The following is an 18351-nucleotide window of genomic DNA, read 5'->3' as shown; positions in this document are numbered from 1 at the left end:
TCCTGAAACAAGCACACTAACCACAGAGATTCCCAAAAGATTCAATGCTTCTAAGGCCTTTACCAAGGCTAGGGTTGTACAGTATGTCATTCATGATTTCACTCCTGTCTCCTGTCTCACCAGGTGCTGTGAGAGGTGAAGTGGACTTACTCCCGCCCCCGTCCCCAGCAGCCAATTGGACCTCAGCCTTGCCCACCCTCCCTTCTTCTGATTCGTCCCTGGTGTTCTCCTTCAATGGCTCCACCCACATTGCCGTGGTTCCTGACTCTGTTGCCGCGGCCGTATCTGGAGACCATTTTACCCTCCAGCTGTGGATGCGAAGGGGTGGGATCAACACCCAGCCTCCGACTAATCAGGCCAGAGGAAACCGCAGGGAGGAGGAGACTATCGTCTGCAGTACTGTCAAGAATGGTCAGTCACAACTGTCAGTCAAAGTAAAACTACTTTAAAGTACTACTTAAGTCGTGTTTTGGGGTATCTGTACTTTACTTTACTATTTATATTTTTGACTACTTTTACTTCACTAAAGAAAATAATATACTTTTTACTCCATACATTTTTCCTGTCCCCCAAAAGTACTCATTACATTTTGAATGCTTAGCAGGACAGGAAAATTGTCAAATTCACGCACTTACAGTTGAAGTCGGAAGTTTACATACACCTTAGCCAAATACATTTTAACTCAGTTTTTCACAATTCCTGACATTTAATCCTAGTAAAAATTCCCTGTCTTAGGTCAGTTAGGATCACCACTTTATTTTAAGAATGTGAAATATCAAAATAATAGTAGAGAGAATGATTTATTTCAGCTTTTATTTCTTTCATCACATTCCCAGTGGGTCAGAAGTTTACATGCACTCAATTAGTATTTGGTAGCATTGCCTTTAAATTGTTTAACTTGGGTAAACGTTTCGGGTAGCCTTACACAAGCGTTCCACAATAAGTTGGGTGAATTTTGGCCCATTCCTCCTGACAGAGCTGGTGTAACTGAGTCAGGTTTGTAGGCCTCCTTGCTCGCACACGCTTTTTCAGTTCTGCCCACACATTTTCTATAGGATTCAGGTCAGGGCTTTGTGATGGCCACTCCAATACCTTGACTTTGTTATCCTTAAGCCATTTTGCCACAACTTTGGAAGTATGCTTGGGGTCATTGTCCATTTGGAAGACCCATTTGCGACCAAGCTTTAACTTTTTGACTAATGTCTTGAGATGTTGCTTCAATATATCCACATCATTTTCCTTCCTCATGATGCCATCTATTTTGTGAAGTGCACCAGTCCCACCTGCAGCAAAGCACCCCCACAGCATGATGCTGCCACCCCCGTGCTTCACGGTTGGGATGGTGTTCTCCGGCTTGCAAGCACCACCTTTTTCCTCCAAACATAACAATGGTCATTATGGCCAAACAGTTCTATTTTTGTTTCATCAGACCAGAGGACATTTCTCCAAAAAGTACGATCTTTGTCACCATGTGCAGTTGCAAACCGTAGTCTGGCTTTTTTATAGTGGTTTTGGAGCAGTGGCTTCTTCCTTGCTGAGCGGCCTTTCAGGTTATGTCGATATAGGACTTGTTTTACTGTGGATATAGATACTTTTGTACCTGTTTCCGACTTCAACTGTATCAAGAGAACATCCCTGGTCATCCCTACTGCCGCTGATCTGGCGGACTCACTAAACACAAATGCTTCGTTTTCAAATTATGTCTGAGAGTTAGAGTGTGCCCCTGGCTATCCGTAAATGAACAAAAACAAGAAAATTGTGCCGTTTGGTTAATATAATCAATTGGAAATGATTTATACTTTTACGTTTGGTACTTAAGTAAATATTTGCAATGACATTTACTTTTGATAATTAAGTATATTTGAAAGCAAGTACTTTTAGACTTTTACTCAAGTAGTATTTTACTGGGCGACTCACTTTTACTTTCTATCCGTTCACCTACTCTGCGTCTCACAAAGACACGGCGGTTGGAACCAAAAATCTCAAATTTGGACTCATCACACCAAAGGACTGATTTCCACCGGTCTAATGTCCTTTGCTCTTGTTTCTTGGCCCAAGCAAGTCTCTTCTTCTTATTGGTGTCCTTTAGTAGTGGTTTCTTTGCAGCAATTTGACCATGGGCCCATGTAGCTCAGTTGGTAAGCTCGTTGCATGCCAGGTTGTTTCGATTCCCACTAGTTAAAAAAAATAAATTATGCACCACTAACTGTAAGTCGCTCTGGATAGCTACCAAATATGAAGGCCTGATTCACGCTGTGTCCTCTGAACAGTTGATTTTGAGATGTGTCCGTTACTTGAACTCTGTGAAGCATTTATTTGGGCTGCAATTTCTGAGGCAGGTAACTCTAATGAACTTATCCTCTGCAGCAGAGGTAACTCTGGGTCTTCCTTTCCTGTGGCGGTCCTCATGCGAGCCAGTTTCATCATATTGCTTGATGGTTTTTGCGACTGCACTTGAAGAAAGCTCTTGACATTTTCCGGATTGACTAACTTTCATGTCTTAAAGTAATGGACTGTCGCTTCTCTTTGCTTATTTGAGCTGTTCTTGCCATAATATGGACTTGGTCTTTTACCAAATAGGGCTATCTTCTGTATACCACCCCTACTTTGTCACAACACAACTGATTGGCTCAAATGCATTAAGAAGGAAATAAATTCCGTAAATTAACTTTTAACAAGGCACACCTGTTAATTGAAATGCATTTCAGGTGACTACCTCATGAAGCTGGTTGAGAGAATGCCAAGAGTTTCTACAATGTAGAAAATAGTAAAAATAAAGAAAAACCCTTGAATGAGTAGGTGTTCTAAAACTTTTGACTGGTACTGTATTTTATTTTCTTCTGATTTTTCACGGCTTCCCTACTTCCCACGGCTATGTATACTGCACCTATATGGCTCTGCTTCAGTCTAATTCTATGAAGTCTATGGCAAGGACATATGAAAAGCCTTTTTGCTGTGGGATGCACTGCCTGTGTCTCATATTCCATCTGCATGTTTTGTCTCAAATGCTGTTTTGTGTCTACTGACTGCCAATCTCCTCTCTCTGTTCCTCAGATGACTCCTTCTCTCACTACTCTCTCTCCGTTCACGGCTGCCGTCTCTCTCTCTTCTACTGGCCCGACGTCTCCGCTGCGCGGCCCGTGAAATTCCTCTGGAAACTGGAGCAGGTACAATGGGAATGCTGCTGGATGAGGGTGGAACAGATTTTCTTCAATAAACAGTTGCTAGAAGGAGTGCTATAAGCCAAAGAGCCATTCAAAAAGGCCAACGCTCACTTGATGCCAGTTGCAATTGTATTGATTTATTTTTAAGACAACTGCATTAAGTAGGGTTCGAACCCAGGGCGCCTGATCCCAAGGCAGACTCGCTAGCTACAAGGGAAAGGGGATACCTAGTCAGTTGCACAACTGAATGCATTCAACCTAAATGTGTCTTCCGCATTTAAGCCCAACCCCTCTGAATCAGAGATGTGCGGGGGGCTACCTTAATCGACATCATCGGCACCCGGGGTTATTCAAACAAGCAACCTTTCGGTTACTGTCGCAATGCTCTAACCACTAGGCTAGGATATTTCCCTTGGAGGAGTTCATAACTATGGGAATGCACAAGAAGCAGGGGGATTGGGAAGAATAGGATTTGAATGAGGGACAGAGGGGATAAGGGGATGGTAGGGTTGTGCGGTTTTGGGAAGAGGTTGGAGGGGGGAACTAAGTGGTTTTGGCTGGGGTTACTGGTCGCAGACAGCTTAAACTGGGTAGGATTATATAGGGCCAGGCTGATACAGATAAGATTTGGCAAATCCCTCTGTCTCTCTTTACCTCTTTATCTGTCTCTCTTCTGCGACAATAATTGTTACAGTGCTCAGTCTGTGGTCATGGGTAGTGTTCAGTAGAAACAAAAGGGATAAAACATTTAGATATTGTATGGGATAAATTCATGTAGCATATCTAGTAGATTTATAATAATGTTTTGTGTCTGCTGTACACAACCCAAGTGTTCAGCTGTTTCTTGACCTCTGACCTATCGTGTCTCCATGTCCTTCTTTCCTCGCTAGGTGTGTGACAGCGAGTGGCATCACCTGTCCCTCAGTGTCCAGTTCCCCTCTGTGACACTGTATGTGGATGGAGTCACCTTCGACCCCGCCCTCATCCACGACAACGGAGCTATACCCAACCCTGCCCCACGACAGCGACTGGTCATTGGCGCCTGCTGGGGTAACGATTGGTTTAACCAAAGACAGTACAGTATGAAGATAGGCTAAAACTGCTTCTCCAATAGAAATCCCCGATCACACTTGTAGGCGATGTCATGGCGACGTTGGCTAGCTAAGCTCATGCGTAGAAACGCGTTATCGGGTCTAACAGTCGTCTGGCACCGAATCTGCGCGAATCAAAGGCACTCCTTCGATATAAAGTTGTTTTTCACAAAAGTTCAAACGTTTCAGTTTGTCACTTTCACGAGTTTGGAGTAAAAACATGTTCAACTACTTAAGATATTGGCTCGAATCTAGGTTGTGTCTTTAGATTTCGAGAAAATAAACAACTAAGGAAGAATGTTTCACTTCTCTCATTGACTTCTCATACCCCAAACCCCGGCCTGGTCTGTTTGGTCTGTTTCGCAAGTGTTACCGGAAGTGTTGCGATGTTGCGCCTCTGGCTTTAGAAACTGTGGTTAAACCTTACACTGCATAGAACGGTTAAACCTTACACTGCATTGAAGACCTTGTCAGCCAGTGAAGGATGCCTAAGTGGGCCACACTTTACATTACAGAGGTCCTATACTAGAGTAACTACCAGTTGGAAAACTAATAACATATTATTCTATAGACACCCTGGATTGATGCCTATGTAATGTAAAGTCTTGCTAATGAGTGGTAGTTGATGAGAACATGGCAAGGAAAAGATCACAATAATGTACCACAATAGACAATGGAATATATTGCTTTGGCAATACATTTCTTGAATAGATTACAAGATTTCAAAAGAGCAACGCCTGCCCCAAAAATACATTTTGGGGAGTTGTCCCAGTTCACGTTCTTCTGCAAATGGAAGAGTTCATAGAACCAAATGTTCCAGCACACCAATGAAAGCAACGCACAACACATACGCGCGCACACACACACACACACACACACAAACGTACAGTACCTTGCAAAAGTATTCAGACCCCTTGGATTTCTTCAAATGTTATTGTGTTACAAAGTGGGACTCAAATGTATTTAATTATGTCAACAGTCTACACAAAATATTGTAACGTTAAAGTGGAAGAAAAATTCTAAAATGTTTTAAAGATTAATAGAAATGAAATAACTAAAATATAGTCGTTGCATAAGTATTCAGCTCCCTGAGTTCCTAATGTTTGGTATACTCAGTGTATAATTCACATCATAATTATTAACTTGACCATGCTTAAAGAGATATTCAATGTCTGATTTGTTATAGTTACCCATCTACCAATCACTGCCCTTCTTTATGAGGCTTTCAAAAGCTTCCTGGTCTTTGTAGTTCAATCTGTGCTTGAAATTCAATACTTGACTGAAGGACCATACAGATGTTGTATGTATGGGAGACAGAGGAAGGGTTAGTCATTCAAAAATCATGTCAACCTCTATTATTTCACAGTCCATGTAACTTATTATGTGATTTGTTAAGCCAAATTGTACTCCTAATTAGGCCAAGGGGCTGAATACTTATGCCACGACTATATTTTAGTTATACATTTTCTATTTATAAAAATAAAAATCTTCCACTTTCACTTGAGAGTATTTTGTGTAGATTGTTGACATAAATGACAATTAAATCCATTTTAATCCCACTTTGTAGCACAATAAAATGTGAAGAAATCCAAGGGGTCTGAATACTTTTGCAAGGCACTGTACACATACACACACGCCATCTGACACAGAAAAGCATGGCATTTCCCTCATTCACCTAATTATATTTATGTGAGATGCTCTGACTGCCTCTCCATACGCTATTAATATCACTGACTTATCAATTATTTAGGCTAACAGAACAACAGGCAGGCCAGACGGTTAGCCTGCCAGTTACACCAGCGCTAATCGCTAAAATGGGACACACTGTCTGCCAATTAGCACTGGAAATACACTCACACACACATTCATGGCTACTGCCTGTGTGGTAACCAGCTGCTGGGAGATAATGAGGGTATGACACACCTTTGTCAGACTTACACGTTTATTTTCTATCTTCCTTCTTATTCTGTTCTTTTACTCCTCATCACTCCTCTCTCTCATTCTCTTTTTCCACACCTCCTCTCTTGCTTATTTTGGTGAATGTATTCATACTATTTGATCCTTCCACAAAATATAGTCCCGACACAAATCTAGGGTTGCTACCCAAGCCGAGTGGTCGTTCGTTCTATCTGTCTTTTTGTTCTGTATCTATGGACGTGACCAGTCGTTCAGTCTTTTTGTTCTGTATCTATGGACGCGACCCAGTCGTTCGGTCTTTTTGTTCTGTATCTATGGACATTCGTTCTAAATGTTCCATTGCCATTCTGGCTGGCAACGTTCTTATCCCTTGCTTGCTAGCAAGCCAACTACGGCTAACTTACATTCACGTCAAAAAGTGCAGCCAGAATAACAGCAAAGTAGCCGCATTTGCATTTGTTTAAGTTGTTTTCTAGTGACATTTATTTGGATACATTCATAGCAATGAGCTAATGAGGCACGATTTCGCCTGGCATAGAAAACGTGCTTACTCGTCAGGACACTGTTGTTCAGAGGAGCTAGCCAACAACACAGCTAACACAATCACTTCAAACTGAAGCTGGAAAGACTGCAAACTACCTGCACTTTGTTTCGTTTTCTTTTTTTCAATTGACATTTCTTTGTATATATCCATAAAAATTATGCCAGCTGATTCATGATTTCGACTGGCTGAGAAGAACTGCCTGCCTGTATGTCTCATCCCGACTCCCGACACGTTCATTACTATGGGACAGCTGGAGATCGAATTTGAATATTGAAACAATGTTGCAAATTTCGGAGGGAGGCAGCAAGGTTTATACAAATCTCCGCTGTGGAAAACTAAATGTTAGTCTAAAAGAAATGTTACATAATGTCTAGATGCTTTTTATAATGGAGATCAAGTTTATAAATTGCCTGGCTGGGCTGATGAGACAGTGGATTGCGTGCGTCAGATGGAACAGAGTAAATAGGCATTTTAACGTCATATATTTAGCCGGTGGTAATTTGTGGAATAGACACCGGCTGGAATGCGGTTTTAACCAATCAGCATTCAGGATTAGACCCACCCGTTGTATAAATAATATTTTACAACAGCTGATGAAACTAACACCGTAAACGAGTAAAAATAAATTATCAGTGTTATTTCCTGATAGTTGCTTTTTAAAAATACAATCTACACAGGACCTTTTAATCAGCAGGTTTGCATGGGCGGGAGTTTCGGCTTTCCATGGTTATATCACTATGCAGTAAATTGGTTAATAGACCAATAACAAATAGAGTTCCAAACCTCTCTGCCAACAGCTAGTTTTCAGTTTTCCCCTCCCCACTCAGACCACTCCCAGACATTTTTTTGTTGTTGCTAAAAATGATTCCCCCCCATTTTAATGGAAATATATTACAGTAAGGTACTTAATTGTTACCCAGAAATAATTTTATATAAAAACGACTGCATGGGGCCTTTAACCTTTCTTCTTTTCTCGCCACAGAGACAGAAGATAAACAGAAGGACATCCTTAACAACACCATCCCTGAGTGGAAAGACACAGGTGACTTCATTTGTTTTTACGATGTGTGTGTGTGTGTCTGTGTGTGCGTGTCCGTGCATGCGCGTATATGTCTGTGTAAGCCTGTGTGTGGGTGTTCATCTGTTTGTGTGTGTTGACTGTGTTCATTTTGTTGCTGGTTCTTAGGGAAGTACGTGGGTGGTTACCGTGGCCTGTTGTCAGGGGTGACGGTGCGTCCAGGGAGTGTGGAGCCCCACAGTGTGGTGGAGTGTCTGTACGCCTGCAGGGAGGGGCTGGACTTTGGAGACCTAGAGACCTTGGGCTCAGGCATGAAGGTAACCTCACCCTACTGTAGAGGAGTCCTATAGATCACTGTCTCCAAAATGGTGGACAGTTTCACTTGGTTAAGGCTTAAGAGTGGGCTTTGACGACCAGAATTTTTATTTTCTTCATCTAGAGGGTTTGATAGGTCATGGCACCCTAACGTTTTTTTAACCACTGCTATATGTCCTACTCAGATGATTGTTTACAAAGGGTTAGTTTCCCCCTGATGTATATGGAGTCTACTGCATAATATTTTTCTGTGCACGTTCACAAGTCAATCAAAACTGAAGTCCCAAAACGGTGGTACCGATGAAATACATAAAGAGAATACATAGCCAGAATTAACTATGTGTGTGACTATGAGGGGTGTGCGACCTCGGAGCATGAACTCTTGACCTTTGACCTTTTAGGTGCATGTGAACCCCAGTCAGTCTGTGCTGGTTCTGGAGGGTGATGACATTGAGAGCTTCAACAGGGCTGTGCAACAGGTCACCTACAGGAACTCTCTCCGCTTCGCCACCCCTGGAGTCAGGCCACTCAAACTGACCACCTCCCTCAGGTACACGCACACACACGTGCATGTACACACACACACTCACACACACAGAGGCCTAAGTGATCTCGCTCTCCGAGGCCGACGTGAGTAAGGTCTTTAATCAGGTCAACTTGTCGCAAGGCGGAGCCGGACATTTCCAGGGCGTATTCTCAGAGCATGCGCAGAACAGATGGCAGGCATATTCACGGTCATTTTCAGCCTCTCCTTGTCCCAGTCTCTAATCCCCACATGTCTTAAGCTGATCACCATCATTCCTGTTCGCAAGAACTCTAAGGCTTCATGCCACAATGTCTACCATCCTGTAGAACGCCATCATCCCAGACACCCTAGACCCACTCCAATTTGCATACTGCCCCAACAGATCCATAGATGACGCAATCTCAATTGCACTCCACACTGCCCTTACCCACTTAAGAGGAATACCTATGTGAGAATGCTGTTCATTGACTACAGCTCAGCGTTCAACACCATTGTCCCCTCCAAGCTCGAAACCAAGCTTAGGACCCTGGGACTGAACACCTCCTTCTGCAACTGGATCCTGGACTTCCTGGCTGGCTGACCCCAGGTGGTGAGGGTAGGCAACATCACCTCCGCCACACTGACCCTCAACACGGGGGCCCCTCAGGGGTGCGTGCTTAGTCCCCTCCTGTACTCCCTGTTCACCCACGATTATCCAACACCATTATCAAGTTTGCTAACAACACGGCGGTGGTAGGCCTGATCACCGGCGACGATGAGAAAGCCTACAGGGAGGAGGTCAGTGGCCTAGCAGTGTGGTGCCGGGACAACAACCTCTCCCTCAACGTCAGTAAGACCAAGGAGCTGATTGTGGACCCATCCACATCGACAGGGCTGCAGTGGAGCGGGTCGAGAGTGTCCGAATCACTAAGGACTTAAAATGGTCCACACACACGCTCACATTCGTGAAGAAGGTGCGACAGCACCTTTTCCCCCTCAGGAGGTTGAAAAGGTTTGGCATGGGCCCTCAAATCCACAAAAAGTTATATAGCTGCACCATTGAGAGCATCTTGACTGGCTGCATCACTGCTTGGTATGGCAACCCCCTCGATCGCATGGCGGTACGGAGGGTGGTGATGACAGCCCAGTACATCACTGGGGCCGAGCTCCCTGCCATCCAGGACCTCTATATCAGGCGGTGTTGTTAAATTGTTAAAGACTCCAGCCACCCAAGCCATAGACTGTTCTCTCTGCTTCCGCACGGCATCGGTACCGGTGCATCAAGTCTGACACCAACAGGCTCCTGAACAGCTTCTATCCCCAAGCCAATAGCTAACAAAATGGCTACACGGACTATCTGAGTTGAGCCTTGTATTTTTTTTAATTTTTTTGCACTGTCTCTCTGCACACTCACAAGACTCAACACACTCATGCACACTGACACTCCAACACACACACACACACACACACACACATACACTGACTTAATTTGCTCACACACATAACATGCACACACATTTATACTGACTACACGCAAACACACTCACATACAATCATCAAATACGCTGCTATCATATGTCCTGATTCCTAGTCACCTTACCCCTATACATATCTACCTCTATCACTACAGTATCCCTGCACATTGTAAATATGGTACTGGAACTGACCATGTATATAGTTTACTTTCTTGCTGTTTTTCTTATTTTTATTTCTTGTGTGTTTTTGTTCTACCTTATGTTATTTTTAGTACTACATTGATATTGATTACGGCATTGTTGGGTTTGGAGCTTGAAGGAAAGGCATTTCGCTGTACTTGTGCACGTGACATTAAAACTTGTAACTTTAGCACACACACTGACAGTGCTAGTGTACATAAACTAGAAATATGGGTTAAAAGAGGCAGCGCAGGTAAAACATAATGTCACGATGAATGCAGCAGTATTCCAGAGCTGTGGGTGCAGGTTTCCAGGACTGCTCAGTGGAAGAGAGCTATTCATTGGACATTGATCTCAATAAACATGGTCTTTGGCTAGAGTAGTTGATAAGGAATGCTATGGTATGAAAGAGCACGATGTTAAATGAATGACGTCATCCCAAACTGCCATTATAAACTGGGGGTATCTTATCTTTGACTTATGTTCTGGTCCGCAGTTACTTGTATCATATCTCTAAAGGCATTCATTCACCACAACCTATCCTCTCTGTGACAGAGTATTTCATCCATGGTGATGTAGCCTGGGTGCCAGTTTGTTTCTGCCTCGTTTTGGGTATTTTTCATTGTCTATCCATTGTTTAACAACATAAGATAATTGAAGGTCGTCAGGTACCCAGGCTAATGATGAATGAAATAATTTATTCATTCATTTATTCTAAGGTTCTTATACAACTTGGGGGAAGAACATGTAGACACCTTTTTTTATTTACCTTTAATTTCAATCTTTGCACTGTCTCTATGCACACTCGCAGGGCCCTACACACACACACACTGTCACTCCAACACACAAACACTCACTCCATAATTTTCTCACTCACACATAATATGCACAGACATTTATGCTGACTCTACACACCTGCACACCCACTCACATACAAGCTGCTTCTACTCTGTTTATCTTATATCCTGTTGCCTAGTCCCCTTACCCCTATACATATCTACCGCCATCACTCCAGTATCCCTGCACATGTAAATATGGTATTGGATCTGACTTTTTAAATATTTCCTGTATATAGTATGCTTGCTTACTTACTTACTTTATTGTGTATTTCCTATTCTTATTTCTAGTAATACATTGTTATTGATTATTGCATTGTTGGGTTTTGAGTTTGCAAGAAAGGCATTTCACTGTACTTCTGCATGTGACATTAAAACTTGAAACTTTTACTCAGCAAATGTATCAGAGCACAAGGATATACTGGTATGTTGAATGACATCATCCCTGTGCAAGGAGTGGAGCTTGATTTGCAGCTGATATTTGAGTCCCGGTCTTTTGCTCGACCAGTTAATCTAGCCTTGGGTAACAGGAAGCACGGTTGAAGCATCTAATCTTGAAACAGTTTATTTTCATGCCACAGTGTATCGCACATTGTATTCACTTCATGGATAACCAGAAAATTTTTTCTATTTTTGGGGTTAATGCACCACATAGGCCTACACGGGTCCTTTTTTATCCACTTTGTCGATTTTAAATATTTATGCACGTTGTGAAGTGCATGTAGGTCCTACCTATCTATGTTCTTTAGTATCTGTTCCATCTGATCTATCACAGGAAGTGATGCAACCACAGACAATCCTCATTATCTTACCCTGTGGAGTAGAGTTACATAAATAGCTGCGTTTAATGTTGTGTTTTTAAGATTAGTCGGATTTAAGGTACAACATTGATGTGGTGTTTTTATGCTTGTTTTGAGATCTGTTTTCGGGTCATGTGGATTTTTTTTGCTTGTGTTTTTAAGATTAGTCCGATTCCAGGTCAGGATGTTGTTTGCTTTTCTAGTGTGTTCTTCAGTATGATTCTCGGTTAGTAGTTGGAGGGGATGTTTTTTAATGGTGTTTAAAGATAAGACTGATTTGAGGTCAGCGGTTCCACCAGATGGCTGAACAGCAGGCCCTTGTGGAGAGTCAGATATAGCAGCTGCTCACTGAAACATTTACATTTTACATTTTAGTCATTTTAGCAGACGCTCTTATCCAGAGCAACTTACAGTTAGTGAGTGCATACATTTTTCATACTGGCCCCCGTGGGAAACGAACCCACAACCCTGGCGCTGCAAACGCCATGCTCTACCAACTGAGCTACAGGGGACGAGATGATAGTATTACTGCAGTTCCAACACTCACACACTAAACAACTCAAAGCACCACTTGAATCATAAATCAACTGCTGAATCGCCAAATAATAATACCATTTCAAAGTGCTTCTGAAAAGTGGCAGAATTAGTATCAGCTACTGTAGACACTGCATGCAATATAATATAGTCCAGGGTTTTATCAATCCTGGTCCTGGAAATCCCAGTGTGTGCAGGCTTTTGTCCTAGACCAACACTAACACACCTGATTTGGCTAATCATCAAGTCCTAAAACTGTTTACTTAGAGAGAATAACTGGTACCCTATTTGCACCCCCCCCCCACCATGTTCTCTCTCTCTCTCTCTCTCTCTTTCCTCTCTTCACCCTAGGTGTTTCAATGAGGAGAGTTGTCTTACCCTCAGGCAGTTGGAGGGCTACCTGGTGGTCCTTCAGCCTGACGCCCCTCAGATCTCCCTGTCTGGTGTCGGCCCCCACCTGGCCCGCCCCGCGCCTGAATTCGAGGGCCCACGTGGTGTACCCCTCTTCCCAGAGCTGAGGATCGTGTGCTCCCTGTCTCATGCTGTTAACACAGCCGCTCAGGGCATGGAGGGAGGAGGTGAGCCAGGAAAGAGCCCTTCCATGAATACTACAATGCGGGGGTAGAGACTAGTGCATTCCAATCACATCAATCTAATCGTTTTGAGAGCATTTTACCAGCATTTTATGTAGGAAGGAAACCTACTGCACACGGATTGATGCTTCTAAAAATAATTATGCGAGCACAACTGATTACATATGGACCATTGTCTGGTCTTTGCCACTTAGTGTGTTCAGTGTGTCGGAACACATTAAATCATCAATCAAACTGTGCATATTTTACTTAGATTCTACCCCAGATCTCAGCCTGTTTTCAATAGTCATACAGGGCTGAGGCATGGATCTCAAACTTACAGATCACTTGTTTTTCTTACACCTGAAACTATTTCCACTTACTAGCAGTGCTACTTAATTATATGTCTGCTGACACAGAATGTGACGTAAGATCTGTCTTTCTTCTAAATCAGATTTGAATTGGGCTACATGTTTCCTACCTCTTAGATTGGTTGTTTTGCAACATGCGCAACTATGGGGCAAAACAGACTGGGTTGGCTTAGATTGTTGACAACATGTTAACTATATTCCGTCTCCAATGTTTATTGAAAACATAAAAACATTTGCCCAATGAGCACTTGTTGTCTCTCAAATACATTGTTACAGTTGTTGGTTAGCTAGCTAGCGAATTTGAGCCATATTAGCATTGACATGAAATCAATCAAAACATCAAAAAAAAAAAGACACGGTATCAAGAAGAATAACAAGATGAACTAGCTGAAATGAGTCACTTACGATTCCCCACATGGCAGTTTTTTGTCATTGTTGGTAGCTATCTGGCCATCCAGAATCAACTCAGACTTCTGCCCTATTGAAGTGTGCACATCATCAGCTAATCCATCTATACATATATTCACCTCTGATCCAGCCCCCCTCCACCCATTAACTTCCCCCAATGTTTGTGTGCTTGAATACCAACTGAGACCACACAGACCCAGTACTATTATTAGCTTTGCCTTGTGCATCTCCAAGTGAGAACCCTATGTATGTGTGCAACGGCTGTATATTGGAGAGGAAGCACACCACATCTGTGTTTGTCACCCGTTATGTGTGTATCTGTTATGAGGATGATGATGGTTATGTAACAAGAGCCACTTCCTGCATGGGGTCTGTTCAGGTCAGGACATAGTTGATAAAGCTGTGTAGCAACAGAGAAAATAGACTCTGCCAATGCTTTATCTGTGGCTCACTACCTAATCTATTATGTACTTTATTCTGTCTCTCCATAATGGGATAGTCCCTTCTTATCCACTTAATCCCCCCCGGCCCTAACCCGTTCCCTGCGTTCCCTCGTCCTTATCTGTATTTTTATAAGATTGGGTAATCAGTCATTATAGTGCCGTTTCTTTTTTTTATTGTTCCTCCTTTTAACTGTCTTCTTTCTGTCTCTCTCTGTCTTCCTTTTTTCTCTGCTTTGCTCTCTGCCTTTCCCCTCTTTCCATCTTTTGCCCTCCCTCTCTCCTCTCTCAATTCCTCATTCTCTCCTCCGTTCTTCTCTCTCCCCCCATGACCCCCAGCTCTGATGTCAGACGCCGTGGCCCACACTCTGGACGGCTGTGAGGTCCAACCCCTGGGGGAGGAGCTAAACCCAGAGAGGGAGGAGCTCCTGATGGACATGGATGCCCTGAGAGAGAGGGGTCTGGAGATAATCAACACCACTGCTTACATCGCTATCACAGGTACCGCTCATTTCCCCTATTCTGTTTTATTTTAAAGACCCACTTCAGCTATGTTTAAACTTTTCCCATTGAAAAACGATATTCCAAGTATAAATACTTAAGGGTCAATTCAGCATGGTGTGATTAGTTGAGGTTTTGAAATTACACATAAGGCTATGTTGCGTATTGCATCGCACCTCTATCTCATGTTCACAAACTTTAGCATTTTATTTTCGTCTTACTGTTTCCTCAGTGTTGAAATGCCCCTAAACTTCCTACTCTCCACCTCTCATCATCTCTCTCTCTCTCTCTCTGTTAGGAGCTGAGTCCATCTCCGTGTATGAGGATGTCCTTCGGTCCGTCCGTTACCGGCTGGCTAAAGGCTCGGCCCGCTTTGAGAGGCGGTTCCGTCTGTCCTGCTCCGAGATGAATGGCAGATACACCAGCAACGAGCTCACACTGGAGGTAATTAATCTAACTGACCATAGAGGCCGTAATTAACCCAAAATTGGTTAGCAAATAAGCTTCAATGGGGTGTACAATACTGGGGCACTAGCTAAGTGGTTTTAACCTAGCATTTGGTGGGTAGAGAGAGAGCCCAGCATTAGTTCAGTTAGTAAGAGGTTCTGTGACAAGGCTTCTTTTCTTCTTTTTCTCTCTCTTTCACTCACACTCTCTCTGTCCATCCATATATTCATCCATCCTTGCTCTCAGGTGAACTTCCTGCACTCCCTGGACAGTCTGTACCACCCGTCTCACCTCCTGGCCTCCCAACAGCAGTTCCTTCACCCGTCTCACCACTCTGGGGAGCTGAGCGGACACACCCTGCCTAACCCCCACCACAACTCAGGTTTATACACACTTCATTTACCACAGTATTAATGTTGACCTTTTTCGCTTGATTTACCTTTTACAGGAGAACTATGCTCTATATTCCTGAGTACATCCGTTTTGCTCAATGTTCCAGAGACATACAAACAGATAGATGAAGGTGTCTCTATACCATCTCCTTTTATTTCTATTGGGAAATCCCCTATCCACTCTCAAAATAGAGATTGAAAAATACACATTTTACAATGTTCACAGGTTCATTTTCACCACAAGATGGCAGTGTCACTGACATCAATGACAGGATGGTGGCTGTAAGGTTCATATAAAACTCTTATTTTCCACTGACAGTGGTGCCAGGAGCGGCCACAGTCATCATCATGGTGTGCGTGGGCTTCCTGGTTATCATGGTGATCCTGGGAGTGTTTCGAATCCGCTCCATCCACCGCCGTGGTGAGGGCGCCAGGGGAGGGTCTAAGGAGGATAGCGGCCAATGGGATGACTCTGCCCTCACCATCATCGTCAACCCCATGGAGGTAAAGCTCTAACCGTGTTTTTGTGGAATAGAATATATTTTTATTTATTTCAGTGTGGAAGTTTTGAGTTTGGTTTAAGAGTAGAGACGATTCTAATGATTATTTTATCCCCTTCCTCTTCGTCTCGCTCACTCTCACTCTCTCTCTCAGTCCTATGAGTCTCGAATGGGCATCTCAGCCGACACCGAAGGTGAGGGGGAGGAGGACGAGGAAGTGGTAGAGTCGCCCGATGACGCCAACGACGACCAGCGAATCATCATCATCAAGAAAGAGGGCAGAGACAGCAACCCCCGTCGCTACTAAGCCAATCGCCTCGCTCTCTCTGGAAGCACCCATTACTATGGAAACCACAAAACGTCTCGCCACTCACACACTCTTCTCAACGCGTTTAAATATCGAAAACTGCTGACACCTCTAGTCTATGGAATGTAAACTCAAACGCACACTGTATTACCGCAACACCACAGCACCATTAGTGATCTATAGCCAATAACAGAGCATTGAATCTTTCACCACGTAAATGTTCTACAGCACAATATATACAGTATACTCTAATCGCCTGACCAAAACAACCAACAAAAATTGTATGTGGTGCACTAATTCCTAACTCACAGGGAATCGACATTGTCCTGGAAGTCTGAATGACACAGGCCAGACCGTGGCTACAACTTAGTTGTGAAGTTAAGATTGTATATGTTTTACTATCTCTATATCACACTTCAGACACCTTTGCCACCACACAAAATGAGTATTGAAGCAATCGATTCACACACAGCCTTGTGTAGGTCCCTCACACATAGACACAAGCCCTGATCCTGACGCTATCCCACACACCTCTAGATTTAATGTAGTCGTTTTTTTACATACTCTGTATGACGTGCTTCATATACTGTATGTGATGTGCTAAATTAGATAAAATAAATTGTTCACGCAAAAGTGTAGATTTTCAGAACTTTCCTTTTGTCAGGGTAGACTTTTAAATGTAAAATCGTATTGGTTGGTAGAACCCTTTCATTGTAAGGTTTTACAAGACAACCAAACAAGCTGCCGATAAGGGCATAGAGTAACCTTGTGATGTCACTCTGTGACCTCTGACCCTTACCACAACCCCGTGACCCCCACCACACCATTGCACTCTCACCACCCACCGCTCTCGTAACAACCTCACTACAACAACGACACACACACCACAACACCCGCTGTATCCAGAATGTCAGCTCAGCTTGGGCAGTTTTGATTGTATTAAATTTTCTGTACATACAATTATTGATATTATTGTTATTGCAGTCAACGCTTGCTCTCTGTCTGTACTCTTAAAGAGGGAGCTGCATATACATATTATTTATTACCAATTATATTGTTTTATCATTTGACCAACTATTGTATATTTCTAAGGTTACACCATCAGAATACGAGTAATAATAATAATAGTAGTGGTAATAAGGATGATGATTCCTGGCTTGATGAGTGTATTCATTTGTGTGTTGAATTGTTGTAATTAAAAATATTGTTCATATCTGAATCACAGTAAATGGAGGGCACATTGTGATAAATAGCTACTCTGTCACCTCTCTCACCTTTCTCTCTCATACCTTCCTTCTTTCACACCTCCCTAGAATATTCTCAAATCGTTCTCTTTTCCTTATCTCCTCTTTCCCTCTTGTCTTTTTCTTTTCATGCCGGTCCCCACCATCTCTTTGGTTTATTGAATGTACCACCTCCCTCCATCCCTCCTTCACCCTTCCTCCCTCTGTTTTATTGCTGTCTGTCTGTGTGTCAATGTGCAGTGATAAACCTGTCAGTAAATAAAGCCTGTTGTTTTTCAGTGTAATATTAAGAATGGAATAAAAATTACATGAATTACTTATATTATTACTATGGTTACTATTGGGACATTAACTGTAATTATTGATACAATGATAACATGGATTATGAAGATTATTGCTATTGATAACTGTCTGAAAACATTTCAAAGTTCATAATAAAACACTCTGATGACGTCTAAATGCTGCCTGTTTTTAAAGCAAATAATCAATTTGAAAAGATTTCACTATCACTACCATCTTCTGAGTACTTTTTGGATGGTCTCAGAGAATACATAAATTCCTTGGTAAAAACCTACATATTTCAGGAATAACCAGATTATATTTTCGTTCCTCTCCTGAGATAATGAGAATTAGGGTTTTTGAGTTTGAGACAGAAAATTATGTTGGCACAAAGCAGGACAAATTTGTTGGACTTTGCGTTCATTCATACCTTGCGCAATAAGATACGCAAACCTTGCTGTCCCTTTGCGTACTTCACCCACTGTCAATCAAGGTCAACGTTACGCCCCTT

The 18351-nt window shown here is 42.7% G+C and overlaps 1 protein-coding gene across 2 annotated transcripts in view; it reads left to right on the top strand.

Annotated features, from left to right (window-relative positions):
* clstn3 (calsyntenin 3) overlaps positions 1-18020 on the top strand; it is a 32819-nt gene extending 14799 nt beyond the window's left edge. For both annotated transcript variants that reach the window (XM_045217738.1, XM_045217739.1), the window contains 12 exons: positions 124-411; positions 3055-3167; positions 4055-4214; positions 7699-7758; positions 7903-8051; positions 8451-8599; positions 12731-12957; positions 14510-14671; positions 14970-15115; positions 15365-15500; positions 15830-16014; positions 16165-18020. In XM_045217738.1, the coding sequence (XP_045073673.1) occupies positions 124-411; positions 3055-3167; positions 4055-4214; positions 7699-7758; positions 7903-8051; positions 8451-8599; positions 12731-12957; positions 14510-14671; positions 14970-15115; positions 15365-15500; positions 15830-16014; positions 16165-16317 (1928 nt within the window). In that variant the 3' untranslated portion in view covers positions 16318-18020. The remainder of the gene's footprint in view (positions 1-123; positions 412-3054; positions 3168-4054; positions 4215-7698; positions 7759-7902; positions 8052-8450; positions 8600-12730; positions 12958-14509; positions 14672-14969; positions 15116-15364; positions 15501-15829; positions 16015-16164) is intronic.
* The last annotated feature ends 331 nt before the right edge of the window (positions 18021-18351 follow it).

The sequence above is a fragment of the Coregonus clupeaformis genome, unplaced genomic scaffold, assembly GCF_020615455.1.
Source record: "Coregonus clupeaformis isolate EN_2021a unplaced genomic scaffold, ASM2061545v1 scaf1211, whole genome shotgun sequence".
In the NCBI taxonomy this organism is placed as follows: domain Eukaryota; kingdom Metazoa; phylum Chordata; class Actinopteri; order Salmoniformes; family Salmonidae; genus Coregonus; species Coregonus clupeaformis.
This window is presented reverse-complemented; position numbering and strand designations above follow the sequence as displayed.